Below are 17,416 nucleotides of genomic sequence, written 5' to 3'. Positions count from 1 at the left end.
TCTCCAAGCCAGGCTTCAGCAATACGTGAACTTCCAGATGTTCAAGCTGGATTTAGAAAAGGAGAGGAACCAGAGATCAAATTGCCAACATCTGCTGGGTCACTGAAAAAGCAAGAGAGTTCCAGAAAAATATCTATTTCTGCTTTATTGACTATGCCAAAACCTTTGACTCTGTGGATCACAATAAACTGTGGAAAATTCTGAGAGAGATGGGAATACTAGACCACCTGACCTGCCTCTTGAGAAACCTATATGCAGGTCAGGAAGCAACAGTTAGAACTGGACATGGAACAACAGACTGGTTCCAAATAGGAAAAGGAGTACATCAAGGCTGTATATTGTCACCCTGCTTATTTAACTTATATGCAGAGTAGATCATGAGAAACGCTGGGCTGGAAGAAGCACAAGCTGGAAGCACAAGATTGCCAGGAGAAATATCAATAACCTCAGATATGAAGATGACACCACCCTTATGGCAGAAAGTGAAGAGGAACTACAAAGCCTCTTGATGAAAGTGAAAGAGGAGAGTGAAAAAGTTGGCTTAAAGCTCAACATTCAGAAAACTAAGATCATGGCATCTGGCCCCATCACTTCATGGCAAATAGATGGGGAAACAGTGGAAACAGTGTCAGACTTTATTTTGGGGGGCTCTAAAATCACTGCAGATGGTGATTGCAGCCATGAAATTAAAAGACGCTCACTCATTGGAAGGAAAGTTATGACCAACCTAGATAGTATATTAGAAAGCAGAGACATTACTTTGCCAACAAAGGTCCATCTAGTCAAGGCTATGGTTTTTCCAGTGGTCATGTATGGATGTGAGAGTTGGACTGTGAAGAAAGCTGAGCACCAAAAAATTAATGCTTGTGAACTGTGGTGTTAGAGAAGACTCTTGAGAATCCCTTGGACTGCAAGGAGATCCAACCAGTTCATCCTAAAGGAGATCAGTCCTGGGTGTTCATTTGAAGGACTGATGCTGAAACTGAAACTCCAATACTTTGGCCACCTCACGCGAAGAGTTGACTCATTGGAAAAGACCCTGATGCTGGGAGGGATTGGGGGCAGGAGAAGGAGGGGATGACAGAGGATGAGATGGCTGGATGGCATCACCAACTCGATGGACATGAGTTTGAGTAAACTCCGGGAGTTGGTGATGGACAGGGAGGCCTGGCGTGCTGCAGTTCATGGGGTCCCAAAGAGTCGGACATGACTGAGCGACTGAACTGAAAACTGAAACAGGAGGGTTAAAGTAATTAAGATGGTAAAGTGCTTAAAATACTGCCCAGGGGAATGTTTGATATACATTAACTGTATGTAGCAAAGGAGAAGTGTGGTGGACTTTTATTTTACATGCTTGAGTTCATCCTGTATATATTCATCTTCAACTTGGCTTTTCATTCAACATTAATAACAGATTCTATCTCTACTGATATATACTCTCTTTCATAGAATCTAAGATCCATCCAGTTTCCGGAGATGTTCAAATGTGAGGACACAGACAGTTGATCCTAATTATTCACGGATTCCATATCTGCAAATTTGCCTACTTGCAAGAATTTATTTGTAACCCTAAAATCAGTATTCACAGTGTTTTCAACATCATTCAAGGACACGTGCGGAGCGATGAAAAATTTAAGTTGCCTGACGCACTCATTCCCACTTGCAGCTGAGCAGGAGATATCCTGCACTCCTGTTTTCTGCTCTCAGGCTGTGAACAAGTGTCCTTTTCAAGGTCTATTAGGTGCCACACCTTTTGTGTTTTTGTGCTTTTGGTCGGTGATTTTGATGTTTGGGATGGCCCCAAGAGTAGTACTGAAGTGCTGGTGTTTGCTGAAGTAAAGTATGTCTGGTGTTCCTAAGTACGAGAAGGCTGTGAAGTGCCTTTCAGAGAAAATGTGTGTTTAATAAATTTCATCCAGGCATGAGTGATAGTGCTGTTGGCTGTGAGTTCAATGCTAATGAATCCACAATATATAAATAAGTGAAAGTCACTCAGTCGTGTCCGACTCTTTTCGACCCCATGTACTATACAGTCCATGGAATTCTCCAGGCCAGAATACTGGAGTGGGTAGCCTTTCCCTTCTCCAGGGGATCCTCCCAACCCAGGGGTCGAACCCAGGTTTCCTGCATTGCGGGTAGATTCTTTATCAGCTGAGCCACAAGGGAAGTCCTTAAGGTGTTTCTAAACAGAAACACACATAAAACAAGACAATATATTGATCAGTTGACAACAATGCTGGACCAGAGGCTCAGAGGAACCTAACCCTGTATTTCCTCTAGGAGCAGTGGTTCATACTTAGTAATTCAGTATTCACCAGGACTTTATAGAACATCATTACCAAGAATAATGAGAATCAACTCTACATCTTAGATTTGATCAAGTACATTGCTGCTAAGTCGCCTTCAGTAATGTCCGACTCTTTGTGACCCCATGGACTGTAGCCCTCCAGGCTCCCCCGTTCCATGGCATTTCCCAGGCAAGAATATTGGAGTGGGGCACCATTTCCTTCTCCAGGGGATCTTCCCAACCCAGGGATAGAACCTGCGTCTCCTGCAGTGACAGGCAAGTTCTTTACCACTAGCGCCACCTGGAAAGCAGGTGGTCAAGTACATTAGGTCTGGTTTATTTCTTTTAATTGCTTTATCCATTGGTCATATGACTATGGCTCATTTTATTTAGCCATTTCCCCAACCAGTCCACATTTTCACTTTCGCAATGCTGTGACGAGCATTCTCAAACACATCTCCTTGAGCACATGTGCAACTATTTCTCTAGGACTGGGTCCTGCTTTAAATAAATAGCACCTAACTGCCTTGTAAGGTAACTCATACCAGCAATGCATGAGAGTAATGATTCCCACTTCCTCCAAACTTTAGCACTCAGGATTAGCAAACATTAAGGTTTGACAGGGAAAATTCATTATCCTGTTTTTAATTTGCATTTGCTTTGCACCCCTGGAAAGCTCTCTTCTTTGCCAAGCTGCTGGCGTCAAATTACCCACGGACATAGAGGTGGTTCTTGTGCAACTCTCAGCATGTCATGATTCTCCTCCGTAATGAAGAAAATCTGAAGTCTAGGCAACCAGCAACACAGCTGTTACCCACTGGTGCGAGGCCCAAGTGATGAGCTCGCTGCCAGACTTCTCACAGAGACCCTGACAGGATTTAGACAGGAGACGTGAGGCAGAGAAAATAACTGCTCAGCTGCAGATAGCATAGCGGACGACCTCAGGGAACAGATTAAAGCCGAGCTTCACCAGGACCTTGCGTGAATTCCTTAATTTCCCTGAGCTCCACTTTCTTCACTTGTCAAATAGGGAAATTAAAGAACTACTGCATAAGGTTTGGAGTGACAGCTTGTTACTAAGGCTTGTTTTGGCTATGTACTATAAAAGAAATTGGAACCAGGAATTTGGTGTAACGGAAAGAGCACTGGATTAGAAGCCAGAAGACCTCTGCTCCAGTCTCCCTCTGCCTAGAACAAGTGAGGGACGTTCAGGTAAGCTGGGGAATTCCTTCTGACTTATTTCCTCACCTGTAGAATAAAGGCATGTCTGGTGTCTAGGGGCCTTCAGTATAGGCACTTCTATTTTCTAGACGCTGTCCTTCCTTCTCATTCTAAATGCGTGATGACAGGGGGAGCTATGTGTTGGTGTGAGGCAGTCCCGCTCCTGGCCACTGTTGGGTGTACAGGGTTTGACGACTGGTGTCTTTTCTTGGCACTTAGGCACAAGAATTGAGGAAAGGGGGGCTTACAGTGAGGGCAAGCATATCTGAGGGCTGACAGGGTACATGCTGTCTGCCCAAGAAATCAGATAAATCCAAAGGGAACCAGAGAGTGGAGATGGAAGCAAAGCTGGACTGTCATTCACTACACTTCTTATTTCCATGAGTAATATAACACAATCCCCTCTCTTCTAAAGCTAGCTCAAGTTGAACTTCTGTTACTTTCAACCAAAAGAATCCCAAACATTTTTACTATGGTTGTATAAACATTTTCCATCTTTAAAATTTTATAGGTGAGGAATCAGTGATCCTACGAGCATCCTACGAGCATCTGACCCTAGCACCTTCCTCCCCCAGGGGACAGGCCTTCGTGACGTGACTGAAAACAGGGGGATTGCCCTGCCTCCTAGAGTGGCCTGCAGGGGTCTCAGCCCTCAAAGGCCTTGCAGGTTGAAGCTGGGACAAGGCTTTGTGTTCAGGAGAAAGAATCACTAATGAGCAGACTAAGTCTTTGGCAGGATTGGATTGTGGATTTTTTTAACTAGGAAGTCTGAACACTCATAAATGCTTATTAATGGACGTGTGATTGACCAAAGGAACGATCGAAGGAGGGGTGGGCTGCCTGGGGGTCTTGAACTGTTACTGGCTACGGAAGTGCGGGCTTTATCCAGGCGAGTTGATGGGAGATGTGTCTTAGGAACACTATTGAGTGAGTGAGTGCTCTTTGCGATCCCATGGACTGTAGTCCACCAGGCTCCTCTGTCCATGGAATTTTCCAGGCAAGACTACTGGAGTGAGTTGCCATTTCCTACTCCAAGGGAGCTTCCCGACCCAGGGATCAAAACTGCATCTCTGGCGTCTCCTGCACTGGCAGACGGATTCTTTCCCACTGCACCACCAGAGAAGCCCAGGAACACAATTAGGGCCATCCACTGTGCCTAGGTAAGGTGGGGCTCTTAGGGTAGGAATGACCCACCTCCAGGCTAAGCTGATAAAGCCGATATCAAGAGGTTAGTTAAAAGCGGCCCTGGGAATTCCCTGGTGGCCCAGTGGTTAGGACTCTGTGCTTTCACTGCTGAGGGCCCAGCTGCAATCCCAGGTCAGAGAACTAGGATCTTGCAAGTGGCTTGGTGAAGCCAAAAGAAAGAAAGAAAGAAAACAGACAGCCCTACCCAGGTTACAAGTCGTTGGAAGACTCAGGATAGACATGCATTTTTCAGCCTCTAAATTCAATGTCCTCTCTCACTGGGTGGCAAAAATGTTGGGCCTCAGCACGGGTAGGTTTTGGTCACCTTGCAGACAGGGCCTCATTCACAGGGCACCGGGCCTCCAAGTTTCTCTTGGCAGCCTGAGAATGTAACCTCAGGAGGCCCCCGCTGCGCCCGCCCTCAGCTGTGGCTGCTATCAGGATTCCCTGCCAGTGGGTACAAGGCCACTGCTGTGCCCGAGTTCATGTCCACACCAGTGAGCGCCAGAGCCAGGATTCCCAGTCAAGGTCAGACCTTCTAACTGTACAATAAAAGCGTCTGCTTTCATCATACCTGGAGACACCTTGTCTCTCCCAATCCACAGATCCAGCCGCGCTTTTCACTTCCGCCCAAAGCACACCAGCCTTAGCCCATCTTGCCTCTGAAATCTCTTCGCTACCTCTATTTTGACCTCTATGTCCCTGCCTAGCCTCTCATTTAGCACTTCTCAAGTTGTGGGTTATGTCTCCTTAGAAGTCATGAAATTAACAGAGACTCTGGACTCATTTTTTTGTTTGTTTGTTTTTGTTTTTAAATGAAAGAGAAAAAAAACTATTAAAAATATCATTCTTTTCCTTGCAATCACCTTTCCTGCACATTCTATCCAATAAACTGCCATTCATCTTTCACATCTATGTAGCACATCGTGGTTAAGATGTAGGTTCTGAGCCAGAATGCCTGGGTTTACACCTCTGCTCTACCATTGAATGCTGTGTGACCTTGGTCAAGTTACTAAACTTCTCTGGGTCTCTGCTTATTCTTCTATAAAGTGAGAATTATGGGAGCACCTACTTCACAGGTTTGTTATGAGAATAAAAGCTACTATCATTATTATCTCCCCTTTAAAGTTCTCCTGGACTCCCTAGGCAGAACCAGGCATTCTGTGATCAGAGGTCCCCCAGGGCCAGGTGACTTCCCAAGGCCTCTGCAGTGTACACTTCATACAGCACACATCCTGTTTATCTGTAATAAGAGCATTTTCCCACCAGCCTGAAACCCTCGGGCCTGGCAGGTGGAAGGTAAGTGCTCTGGAACCAGAGAGACTCCAACTCTGCCACTTGAAGCTGCTTATCCTTTCTAAGCCTCAGTTTCTACTTCTGTAAAATGGGGTAATAATAGTACCTACTTCACAGGGCTATTATAAGTATTCAGTCAAATAATGTATGGAAAGTACCTAGCCCAGGACAAAATTAGCTGTTATGATACTATCAAAGGGCTTCCCTGGTGGCTCAGAGGTTAAAGTGTCTGCCTGCAATGCAGGGGACCCGGGTTCAATCCCTGAGTCGGGAAGATCCCCTGGAGAAAGAAATGGCAGCCCACTACACTATTCTTGCTCGGAGAATCCCATGGAGGGAGGAGCCTGGTATGCTACGGTCCATGGGGTCGCAAAGAGTCAGACACGACTGAGTGACTTCACTTTCACTTTCATACTATCAGCGGGAGAAGGAAACGGCATCCCATTCCAGTATTTGGAAATGGCAACCCACTCCAGTGTTCTTGCCTGGAGAATCCCAGGGACAGAGGGGCCTGGTGGGCTGCCGTCTGTGGGGTCACACAGAGTTGGACACGACTGAAGCGACTTAGCGGCAGCAGCAGCAGCAGCAGCATACTCTCAGAGTGTGGTTCAATAAATGTTTAAGGAGCAAAGGAGATTTCTGAAACCCCAAAGAACTGCTGTCGGCAAAACGGAAGACACTCATCGCTGTTGTCTGAGGATTGGAAGGCAGGTCAAAGCCGAGGCCATCTGCCCACCCTGCTGGTCCTCTGTGGGTTTGACTGTAATCACACACAACACGGTGCACACTGAGCTGGACTCTACAGTTTATAATGCCATCTGTTCACGCATCTACACTCCGCAGGTGAAATCCCCATTTTACAGATGTGCTCAGCATCTGCACAGTTGGGATGGGGGGGCTCACCAAGACAGTGCCCCCCCGCCCACTCCTGCAAAGGCGTCCCATCCAACTCCAGGGTGAATGTCGACCTCAGAGCTGGTGGACCTAGCATGGCTGGACTGCAGAGGCTGCTCGCAGAAAACCGTTTACCTTAAAGGAGAAATGTCTACTTCCCAATGCAAAGAAGGGTGAAAAGAGCAAGAGGCTTGGAAGCAGAACGCCCATCTCTTGGCTGCTTGTTCTTGGGGGATCCACTTAACAAGTTTACAGTCCTATAAAAGGGAGGGATAGTATCGTGCCGCCTCCCCAGATTTTTGTGAGGATCAAGTGTGAAAACACAAGAGAAAGAACTTAATAAATATTAGTTATTGTGATCTTTACTGCACAGTTGACAAAGAGGCTCTGGGGGCCCCTTAACCTTTCCAGACAGTTGACAGATCTGCTCAGCAGAGCCCTGCGATGTGGAGATTCAGGAGCCAGCTTTCTGCAGGGTGGGAAGAGGGATTCAGTTTCTGGGCCCTGGAGAATGAAAGAATGGCATAATACTGATGTTCTCTTAGAGATCTTAAAGAAATGAGGTGGGTAGCCAAACTGTCTTTTAGTTTTGCTGCCTGGTCAAAAAGCAGAGAGAAGATTCTTCTACGAGCAAGTTCACAAACACACCCTCGTCATATTACCTTCCCCTTTGCTGCTCAATTCAGAGCGCTTAGAAAAGAACTCCTCCATTAACATTTTTCCAAGACAAATGAATAAACCCGTCAAAATTGTTACAGGACCAATTTCTTTCTTTCTTTTTTTTTTTTTTTTTAATATTTCCAGGAAAGGGGGAGCATAAATTCTGCAGAAGTCATTTAAAGTCATAAACCTTAAAAATGTTTGCAGTGCATTCTACTGGGTGAAGTTTTCCAGGTGACTCAGGCCACGGCATGCCGTAGCGGCCCAGACCCTCTGCGGCGCCAGGGAAATGGCACTTCTGAATATTTTCCAAGTGACATTGTAGAGCAAAAGTTTCTTTTTCCTTCGTGGCATTGATTTTTCAAGTAAACCTTTTGATTTTGGAGTAAAAAATCAATGGGCTCTCTGCTTTTTGAAGTCAGTTTTCAGTAGAGGACTTTAAAGACACATCAGAAGCACACTGTTCTTCCTTCCTGAGGCTTCGATGGAGTGGGGTGGGGGAGAGGTGATGGAGGGACTTTTTCACATTCTGAGCAGTGGTCCAAAGGTTCCCGCTCCTGGGGAGTCGGAGATGAGTCTGGTCCATAAGGTCAATCTCCACTCAGACTCCAGGGAAATACTAGTCATCTCAGAATAGACACTTGCTTTTGTTTTCCCATCAAAGAAGCAAGGCAGTTGGAGGGGACAGAGGCCACTGGGGGTGGGCAAGGCAGGACTGAGCACTGTTTTACCAGGTCAGGAAGCTCGTCCCATTTCCAGGGACTAGCATAGAGCCTGCGTTGGCACCCTGGGCCCCTGCCCTTCTGGAGGAGGAAAGGACGAGAAGACAGTGGCAGAAGCAGGAAACCAAGAAGAGGACAAGCTGACCTTCTGGCAGAGCTGAAACAGGAGCGCGGCTTGGAGGCTACTGGGAGGAGTCTGGTAAGGAAGGGAGAGTAGGGTTGGAAAGCAAGATGGGGAAGACCTCTAACGCAGAATAAGACAGCTCAAGGACTTGGGGAAGCACGACCTTGCAGAAGTTGGGAGGCACCTGCCATCCTATCAAGTGAGGAGGCACCAGGAGCACATCTTGTCCCCTGCCCCCGACTAGGCTTCTCTCTGGGTTGAGAAAACATCCACGGCTAGCACCACTGTAGGGCAAAAATGCCTGGTATTCCACACCATCCAAGGAGAAGTTACATTTTTCCCATTTTCATGCTTACTGCAACTCATGAATTCCAACCTAGGTAATGCCAGGCCAATCCAAGGTGCTGGAGGAAAACATCCCCTCCCTACTCTGACTCATTATGCAGCTTGAGTGTAAATGTCCCTTCCCCAGGGAAATCTTCCTGAGCCCCTGGCCTAGGTCAGGTCCTGCCCTGAATTCTTCCCCCGTTACACTTACAACTGCAGGTACTTACTTATTTGTGTAACTGCATCCTTAATGAGCATCCTTGACCAGAGTGTGAGCCCCAAGAGAATACTGTGTCTTACCTCGCCCTTTGCTAAAGACCCCTTGCCAGCCCAGCACCTGGGGCCAGGTAGCACAGAATGAACACGGGAAGGTGGATGACCTCATCCCAATGACGCCCCCAGAAGAGCCACAGAGGAGCAGGACTTACTGCACAACTTCTTCTGGAACACTGAGGTCAGCGTCTCAATCTGGCTGAAGTTGGCCACCAGGAAGACGTGGTCCTCGTGGGGCTCGCTCCCGATGGCCTTCAGCGTGTTGAAGTCCACCTGGCCCACACCGATGGCAAAGATCAGGATGCCTGTGTCCCGGGCCTTTGCAGCCACCTCGGCCACCGAGTCCTGGGGCCTCCCATCGGTCACGATCATTATGACCCGAGGCACGTTCTCCCTCAGGGGCCGGGCCCCCTCTGCTTCCGAGAAGGCGATGTTCAGGGCGTACTGGATGGCCAGCCCTGTCATGGTGCCCGTGGACAGATGCCGCATCCTCTTGACGGCACGCTCCACCTCGGACTTCCTCTTGAAGGTCTTGAGGGAGAACTCATTCTTCACCGTGCTGCCATACTGGAGCAGGCCCACACGGGTGACGTCAGGGCCAATGTCCAAGAACTGCAAGATGTCCACGATGAACTCCTTGACCTTTGCGTAGTCCTGGGTGTTGACACTGCGCGAGCTGTCGATGATAAAGACCACGTCCGCTTGCTTGTTCTCACACGTGCTTCCTGGGGAGAAAGGAGGGGCAAACATATCAGAAGAGTATTAAGCATAAATACCCGACTATATATAAGTTATCAAGGAGATCAAGCCAGTCAATCCTAAAGGAAATCAGTCCTGAATAGTCATTGGAAGGGCTGATCCTGCAGCTGAAACTCCCAATACTTTGGCCACCTGATTCGAAGAGCTAACTCATCAGAAAAGACCCTGATGCTGGGAAAGATTGAAGGCAGGAGAAGAAGGGGACGACAGAGGATGAGATGGTTGGATGACATCACTGACTCGATGGACATGAGTTTGAGCAAGCTCTGGGAAATGGTGAAGGACAAGGAAGCCTGGTGTGCTGCAATCCATGTGACCTGCAAAGAGCTGGACACGACAGAGCAACTGAACAATGCCAACAATAAATTATCAACAGATAGCCAACAAGGACCTCCTGTGTAGCACAGGGAACTATTTTCAATATTTTGTGATAACTTATAAGGAAAGAGAAACTGGAGGAGTTATATATATCTGCATAACTGAATTACTGAGCTATATACCTGAAACTAACATGATATCACAAATCAAATAGACTTCAATTAAAATAAATAAAATAAGATTGTTAAGGACCCAATGCAGGTAGGAAATCCTAGAGCCAGGGGTCACCTTTCAAATTTTCATCGTTTCTCTTCACTCAGGAAGGTTGTAAGGATGTATATGTGCATGACCGGGTGGTCATGAATATTGGCAGCAAACAAGATACTATTTCTTTTTACAAAAGAAGTGAACTTCAATTTCTAGAAAGTTATCAATGTAGTTTTTAGGTGAGCAAACATCTGAGCAGCATCAAAATTACTTTTTTATTTACTGCACAGCACATTAGCTTGGCTGGATACTGCGGGAAGTATAGAAGATGCTTAGGGTGGGGACCCATGTCAAGGAGTTTACAGTCTACCTGGGGAGACTTAACTAATGGAAAAAGGGAAGAATAACTAGTATGAAACAGTGTGGTGCTGATGCTAGGTGTTCAGAGAACAGGAATATTAGTGGGTTGGGGTCAAGGAGATGGGACACAAGCTGGCTTTACAGATGTATAGTGTCTAGACTGAGAAGGAACACGTAGAGATGAACCCATGAACAAAAGCCCGAGATGGCATGAATACAGCAGAAAACAGAATAAGTGTTGAAGGCAGTGCTAAGAGTTATGGATAAGAATGAAGTTGGAGGGGTAGCTTGAAGCCAGTTACAAAAAAAGACTTTAAATTCAGATTGAAACTTGTACTGATACCACAGCCGATGGGTATAATATGATTGAAAGTGAAAGTGTGACATCACTCAGTCGTGTCCAGCTCTTTGCAACCCCATGGACTGTAGCCTACCAGGCTCCTCCATCCATGGGATTTTCCAGGCAAGAACACTAGAGTGGGTTGCCATTTCCTTCTCCAGAGGATCTTTCCGACCCAGGGATTAAACCCGGGTCTTCCGCATTGTAGGCAGACACTTTACCGCCTGAGCTACCAGGAAAGTCATAATATGATTAGCATTATATTATGTAACTTATCTCTTCTGTAGGGAAGTTATGTAATAAAAGGTCAATTGACTGGGGCAGAAGTTTGTGGAGAGGATATGGACAAAGGAACCCTCATACATGGTTGGTGGGAATGTAAATTGGTGCAGGCACTGTAGAAAATAATACGGAGATTCCTCAAAAACCTAAGAATAGAACTACCATATGACCCAGCAATTCTACTTCCACGTATTTATCTGAAAAAAAAAACCAAAAACACTAATTCAAAAAGATATAGGCACCCCAATGTTCATAGCAGCATTATTTCTAACTGCCAAGATAAGGAAGCAACCTCAGTGTCCATGAACAGATGAATGGATAAAGAAGATGTGCTATATATAATCAAAGAAATATAACTCAGTCATAAAAAAGAATGAAATTTTGCCATCTGTGACAACATGAATGAACCTCGAGGGTATTATGCTAAGTGAAATAAGTCAGACAGAGAAAGACAAACTGCTATCATTTATATGTGAAATCTAAAAAATAAAACTAGTGAATAAACAAAAAAGAAACAGTTCTCTATAGAGAACAAACTAGGGGTTACCAGTGGGGAGAGGAAAAGGGTAGGGCAATACACCAGTTAGGGATTAAGAGGTAAAAACTACTATGTATAAAATAAGCTACAAGGATATATCATACAATGGAGGGAATATAGTCAATATTTTATTTTATTTATTTCTGCCCCACAATGAAACTTTCAGAATCCTAGTTTCCCGACCAGAGATTAAACCTGTGCTCTCGGCCGTGAAAGCGCAGAGTTCCAACTGCTGGACTGCCAGGGAATTCCCCAATACTTTATCATGACTATAAATGAAGGCTAACCTTTAAAACCTGTGAATCACAGGTTTTAAAAAAGAGGGAAAAAAAGGTCAGTTGACTCGGGTAGGGGTGTGCAGTGTGGACAATCCAGACCACTGTTGCACTAATCTGGTTGAGAAGGAAATAATCTCAACCAGGGGTGGGGGGCTGGCAGGTGGGGGCAGCAGTGGAAAAGGAGATGGTACCTGGCCAAGAAACATTTCAACAAAGGACACAGTTAAACTGGAAAAAAGGCAAGTGTCAGTCTCTCTGTTACCAGCACAATTGCCATCTTACTCCTCCAGTGCTGAAGCAAGAAGCCATTCTGGAAAGAGAATGAGATGAGAGCCCTCCTGCCCCAGAGAGTAGAGGTGGAGGCTGGGCGTTCCTCCTGGAATTTCTCCAATGTTCTAAGCGATGGCCTCCAGCCTCTCTCCCCTTCCTCCCTCCCTTTCCCAGACTTCCCGCTGGTAAATCCCAATTTGACAGGGATTAGAAGAGGGATCTCAAATGCCTGCCCTAAATCCCAATCAGCACAGCTGCAAGAAAGAGGGAGAAAGCCAAAAATGAAGCAGTGAGCCCAGTCACTGAAATGACAAGCAGGAAAGGCCAGTGAGGTCACCCTGTCCAGGCCAGCCTGCCAGGCCCTGCCTCTCCCGAGTGCTTGCTAACACATACCTCGTGCATTGCAGCCTTACACGCCTAACAATTTTAGGGGCAGAAGCACATACCCCCCACCCCTCAGACCAGCATCATGGCAGAAAGTCAACCTTCTGTGGCACCCACATATAACACTGGGAGCTGGGTGCATTTAAGGTGAGTTTCTCAAACCAAAACCTCCAGAAACTGCCTTAGAGGACCCAGGGATAAGATCGATATCGATCCTGACATTTTAATATCTTGACTCCAGATAGTTTTCATCACTATGGTCTCCTGTGGTTTCCAGAACAAGCTCTGAAGAGCAAGGGAACCATATCTGTTGGATAGATGAGAGCATGAAGGTGTTGAGAGTTTGAAAATCTCTTATAATTTAGGAACAGAAAAACTCTGTGGAGGACAACACCTCACTGAGGCTTTGAGGATTAGCTGCGGGTAAAGAGCTAAGTCTTGGGCCCAGCAGGTGGGACCACCCCCCAATATGTGGGAGCTTCACAGGCAGGCTCTGCTCCACCCACACCGCCCCCCCCACCCCTCTCCTTCCTCAGCCCCCCTGTGCCAGGCTCCGGCTGGGGAGGGGCAGGGTGGCCGAGGACAGCTGTGTACCTGCCCAAGGAAGTGGGAGGGCCTGAAATCCAGCCCAGTCCTGAGCCCCAGGGGCTGCATCCACTTGGGAGGCCCCCGGAGGGGGTGCAGTCCTCTAATTTCCAAGCTAAGTGTCTGCGGTCTAGCATGTGGCGCTGGGTCAGGGCAACACATGGACAGACCTGCCAGGGCTGAGGCTGGACACCCACCCCCCACTCCACCGACTTCAGTCTGAACTGACTGCAGGGAGAACGGGACCCAGCGATCTCCACCTGCTCAGGAGGACTGGAACCAGCCTGGACCCGGCCATGCGGGAGGATATTAGCGAAAGGCTCCTTGGAAGGGAGGGTGGCATGGAGATGGCAGACTATCTCCCTAAGAACGCTCTTCCCCTGGAAGCAGAGGTCCCCCCGGGGCTGGGATTCTTCCTGTGGGTCTTGGTCCCCGTGTTAGCATCTGAGCAAGCATCACAATCAATTTAAAGGGGAGTCTGGAAGTTGCACAGGGAATGATGTGCTCCGCTGGATTCCTTCCCATCAAAACAAATGGGGAGTTTTCCACAATGCCTGGCATTTACAAAACCACCTCAGAGGTTCGAAACGGTGTTGGAGGGAACCTCCAGGGAGCTGTGACTGAGATTTGAAAACAACGAGTTCTGGCAGCCCGAGTGACCAACTTTCTCCAGGACATCTCCTCAGGTCCCTCGAGAGCTCAGAGACACAGCTTTTGCAGCCTGTCCTGGAAAGGGCCAGTTCAGTGGTCCTCAGACTTGAGGTGTCTCCCAGTTCCCTGAAGGATTTGTTAAAAACTAAGGTTGGTGGGCCTCACTTCAAGAGTTTCTGATTCTGTAGGTCTAAGCTGGCACCTAAAAATAAGGATTTCTAACAAGTTCCTGTGTGAAGTCGATGTGACTGGTCCAAGGACCACACTCTGCGAAACCATGAGTGTAGGACCTAGAGAGTTTTCTGGAGAAAGGAAGTTCTGGTAAGTCTTGACCTCATATCTTACTGTGGATTACCCAATGTGGGAAACTGGTCATCTCTGCAGCCGTGCAGTGGGGATACAGTTTAGGTCTTGAGTCAACGTTTGTAGAATTAAGCGGAATTCCGGGTTATGGAGCAAGGCTTCAGGTGGAAGGTGAGTCAGAAGGCAGAAGTCAGAAGGTTTCAGGTGAGTCAGAACCGGCAGTTCAAGGAGATGAATTCAAATCAGAGTCCAAAAGTGCTAGAGAAGGTCTCAGTTCAGTCAGTCAGTTCAGTCACTCAGTCCTGTCCGACTCTTTGCGACCCCATGGATTACAGCACGCCAGGCTTCCCTGTCCATCACCAACTCCTGGAGCTTACTCAAACTCATGTCCATTGAGTCAGTGATGCCATCCAACCATCTCATCCACTGTCATCCCCTTCTCCTCAGGTCTAGGTCCAGCTGAGTCCAGGACTCAAATCTTTGCCACTTAAGGAGGGAACACAGACACTTTCGAAATTTTGGTCCAGGAACTCACAGACTAATAAAGTCTTAGAGCTGGAAAGATCTAAACAGAGTCCAAGTTATTCACTTTACAGAAGGGAAAACTGAGGGTCAGAGAGGTGACTTCACCTCCACGAGGCCCCAGGGCTCAGTAGGGTCAGACCTGGGACCATCCCAGAGCCTTCTCCCCACTTCATGGCAGGCGCCTGGGAAAAGTCTCGATACCACTGGCATTGCAATACGAGCTTTGTAAATACTCGAGGACATTCTGAAATATTTGCCTTCACAGTTTCTCCACCCAGGAACTGCTGAGAGATGTGTCCAGAAACATCTCCTCTGTGTGTGTTCCTCTCACATATCAGTTCTGATAAACAGCATCCCTGTCTAATTAGCCCCAGAGAAGAAGACACAGAATCTTCCATCTCGCCTTTCACTGTAGACTTTTCCGCAGCAGTTGGAAGAGGGCATCTGGGCACATCACAAAACACCATCCCCCGAACCAAAAAGTGACGGTCTGAGCCTTGTGAACAGTACTTCCAGTTCTGTCAGCTCGACTCCACAGCCTACTCAAAGGAGTAGGGCAAACGAGTGTCTCTCCCCCTCCGCAGAGAAGGTGAACTTGAGCCAGAACAATTTTAAGCCGCATTCCCACCCCGGCAGGATTACAATGTGTAGCCTTGGAACCATCTCCTTCCTCTCAGGACTGTAGATTTGTTGCAAATCGGTCTCCCTTGCTGCGGCTAAATTCAATTATAGCCATGTAATTCTACAGCAAATATTTGGTACCATCTGCCCAGAGAGGCCAGGGCATGTTTGGAGAAGGAAGGTATGTGAATCTCCATGATGAGGGTAAAATAATTTCATCCAGACACTGAGAGGGGCTCCGTGAAACAGCAACATTTCTCTCATGCTGGAGAAAGTGGCCATGAGCCAAGAGCTAAAACTGTTCTTGTTACTCGGACTAACCAGAGGGGTTTCTTTAATTCCCAAGAGTGACCAGAAACACTATGGAACATGATTCAAAGGTCACAAATGTGTAGTGAAACAAACAAACACAGGCTTGCCCTGGGACCTCAGGGCAAGCCCAGCCAACGCCACTTACCATGCATGTGGTCTATAGCCTCCCCATCACCTTTTTTGGCCCTCAGTCTCTTCTGTGAAATGAGGATAATAATACCTCACAGGGCTATCATGAGACTCAAAAGAGAATATAATAACAATTTATAGCTACTGATTATTGGTTACCTAGAAGTACTTGACTTGTTCCAAGTACTTTTACTTAGAACTTTTTACAGAGTGACTTATTTATTCTTCACACCCAACTTAGAAGGTAGGTACTATTCCCATTTTACATATGGGAACAGCGAGTCTAGAAAGGTTAGATGCCTAGAATAGGGTCTCATATTTAGAAAGTAGAGGGGCCAGGATCTGAACCCAGCTCCATAGCCCATGCTCTTAACCACCAAGCAATGCTCAGAAAGCTGTCCTTTTAGACCTGCCCTTCCCAGCACACTCAAGATGCACCAGAACAGCACTGGCTCTCTGAGGTCAGTTCTTTCCTTCCCTGGAATCAGGGCCTGAAGCTATGGCCTGAACTTGCCTGCCTCCTGCCAAGTGCTTCTTCCCCTGCTAAATGCCTCTTTGTAATTTTTTTTAATTTAATAAAATGATGAAAACAGATGCTTGCCTCCCTGAAGAGCAGCAGCTCAGTAAATGAGGCTGCTAGCTGTTCATACTCTCCTGCACTTGACAGTGCCTCCTGTGAGATCAGGAGAAGCAGGGCCCTGGGGGAGATAGAAAGTCAAGATCACTGGCCTTTGATGGGCCGTGGGGAACAAGAGAAACATGACCTGGACCACAGGCAAATGCCCAAGGTGGGGGGTGGAGAAGGGAGACAGATTTCAGAAAATGTGATGCTTCCTAACAATTCCCAGCAAAGTTCCCACAAGTAGGTGGTGTGTGGGCACTTGAAAAAAGAACTGTGGGGACTTCCAGTGGTGGAGAGTCTGCGTTGCAATGCAGGGGACTCAGGTTCAATCCCTGGTCGGAGCTGGCTCCAAGATGCCATAGAGCAACTAAGCCCACATGCTACAACTACTGAAGGCCAAGCCATAAATAGAGAGTGTGTACACCACAACGAAAAATGCTGCATGATGCAGTGAAGATCCCAAGAGCTGCAACTAAGATCTGACACAGCCAAAATAAATACATTTTTTTTTTTAAAAAAAGAACTTTAAAAAAGGAATGATACAAGGGGGAAAATGGAGTCATTTCTAGGACAGCGCAAGAGTGAATGGACAAGGGCACCAGAATGGGATTTCCAGGTGGCATTAAAAGCCAACCTGAGGGTAGTGAGCATGAAACTGAAGGGATACTGAGAGCATGGCTGTGTGCTCTGCTCTGGCTACACTCAGCAACATGGGTATAGGAGGAAAGCAGGAGGAAGTTGATATAACCAGGGCTGTCATGCAGCCAAGAGTTGATGGAGCAGGAAAGCAACAAAGGTAGGTGACAGAGCAACTCTAAGGTTCCCCGTGAAATTAAGCTGGGGGATATGAAGCAGACGATAGGAAGGGGTGAAGGGCAGAGAAAAAGCAGTGGGGTCAATGGATTGAAAATCTAGGTAAGGTCAAAGGACTGTTGAAGTTGGA

At 47.1% G+C, this 17,416-nt stretch overlaps 1 protein-coding gene across 2 annotated transcripts in view; it reads right to left on the bottom strand.

Annotated features, from left to right (window-relative positions):
* Nucleotides 1-17,416, bottom strand: part of MATN2 (matrilin 2) — a 166,958-nt gene that overhangs the window by 104,496 nt on the left and 45,046 nt on the right. For both annotated transcript variants that reach the window (XM_065902517.1, XM_065902518.1), the window contains exon 3: nt 9,145-9,714. In XM_065902517.1, the coding sequence (XP_065758589.1) occupies nt 9,145-9,714 (570 nt within the window). The remainder of the gene's footprint in view (nt 1-9,144; nt 9,715-17,416) is intronic.

Source organism: Muntiacus reevesi, chromosome 12, assembly GCF_963930625.1.
Source record: "Muntiacus reevesi chromosome 12, mMunRee1.1, whole genome shotgun sequence".
In the NCBI taxonomy this organism is placed as follows: Eukaryota; Metazoa; Chordata; class Mammalia; order Artiodactyla; family Cervidae; genus Muntiacus; species Muntiacus reevesi.
Note: the sequence above shows the minus strand (reverse complement) of the source record. Positions and strands in the feature narration are given on the sequence as shown.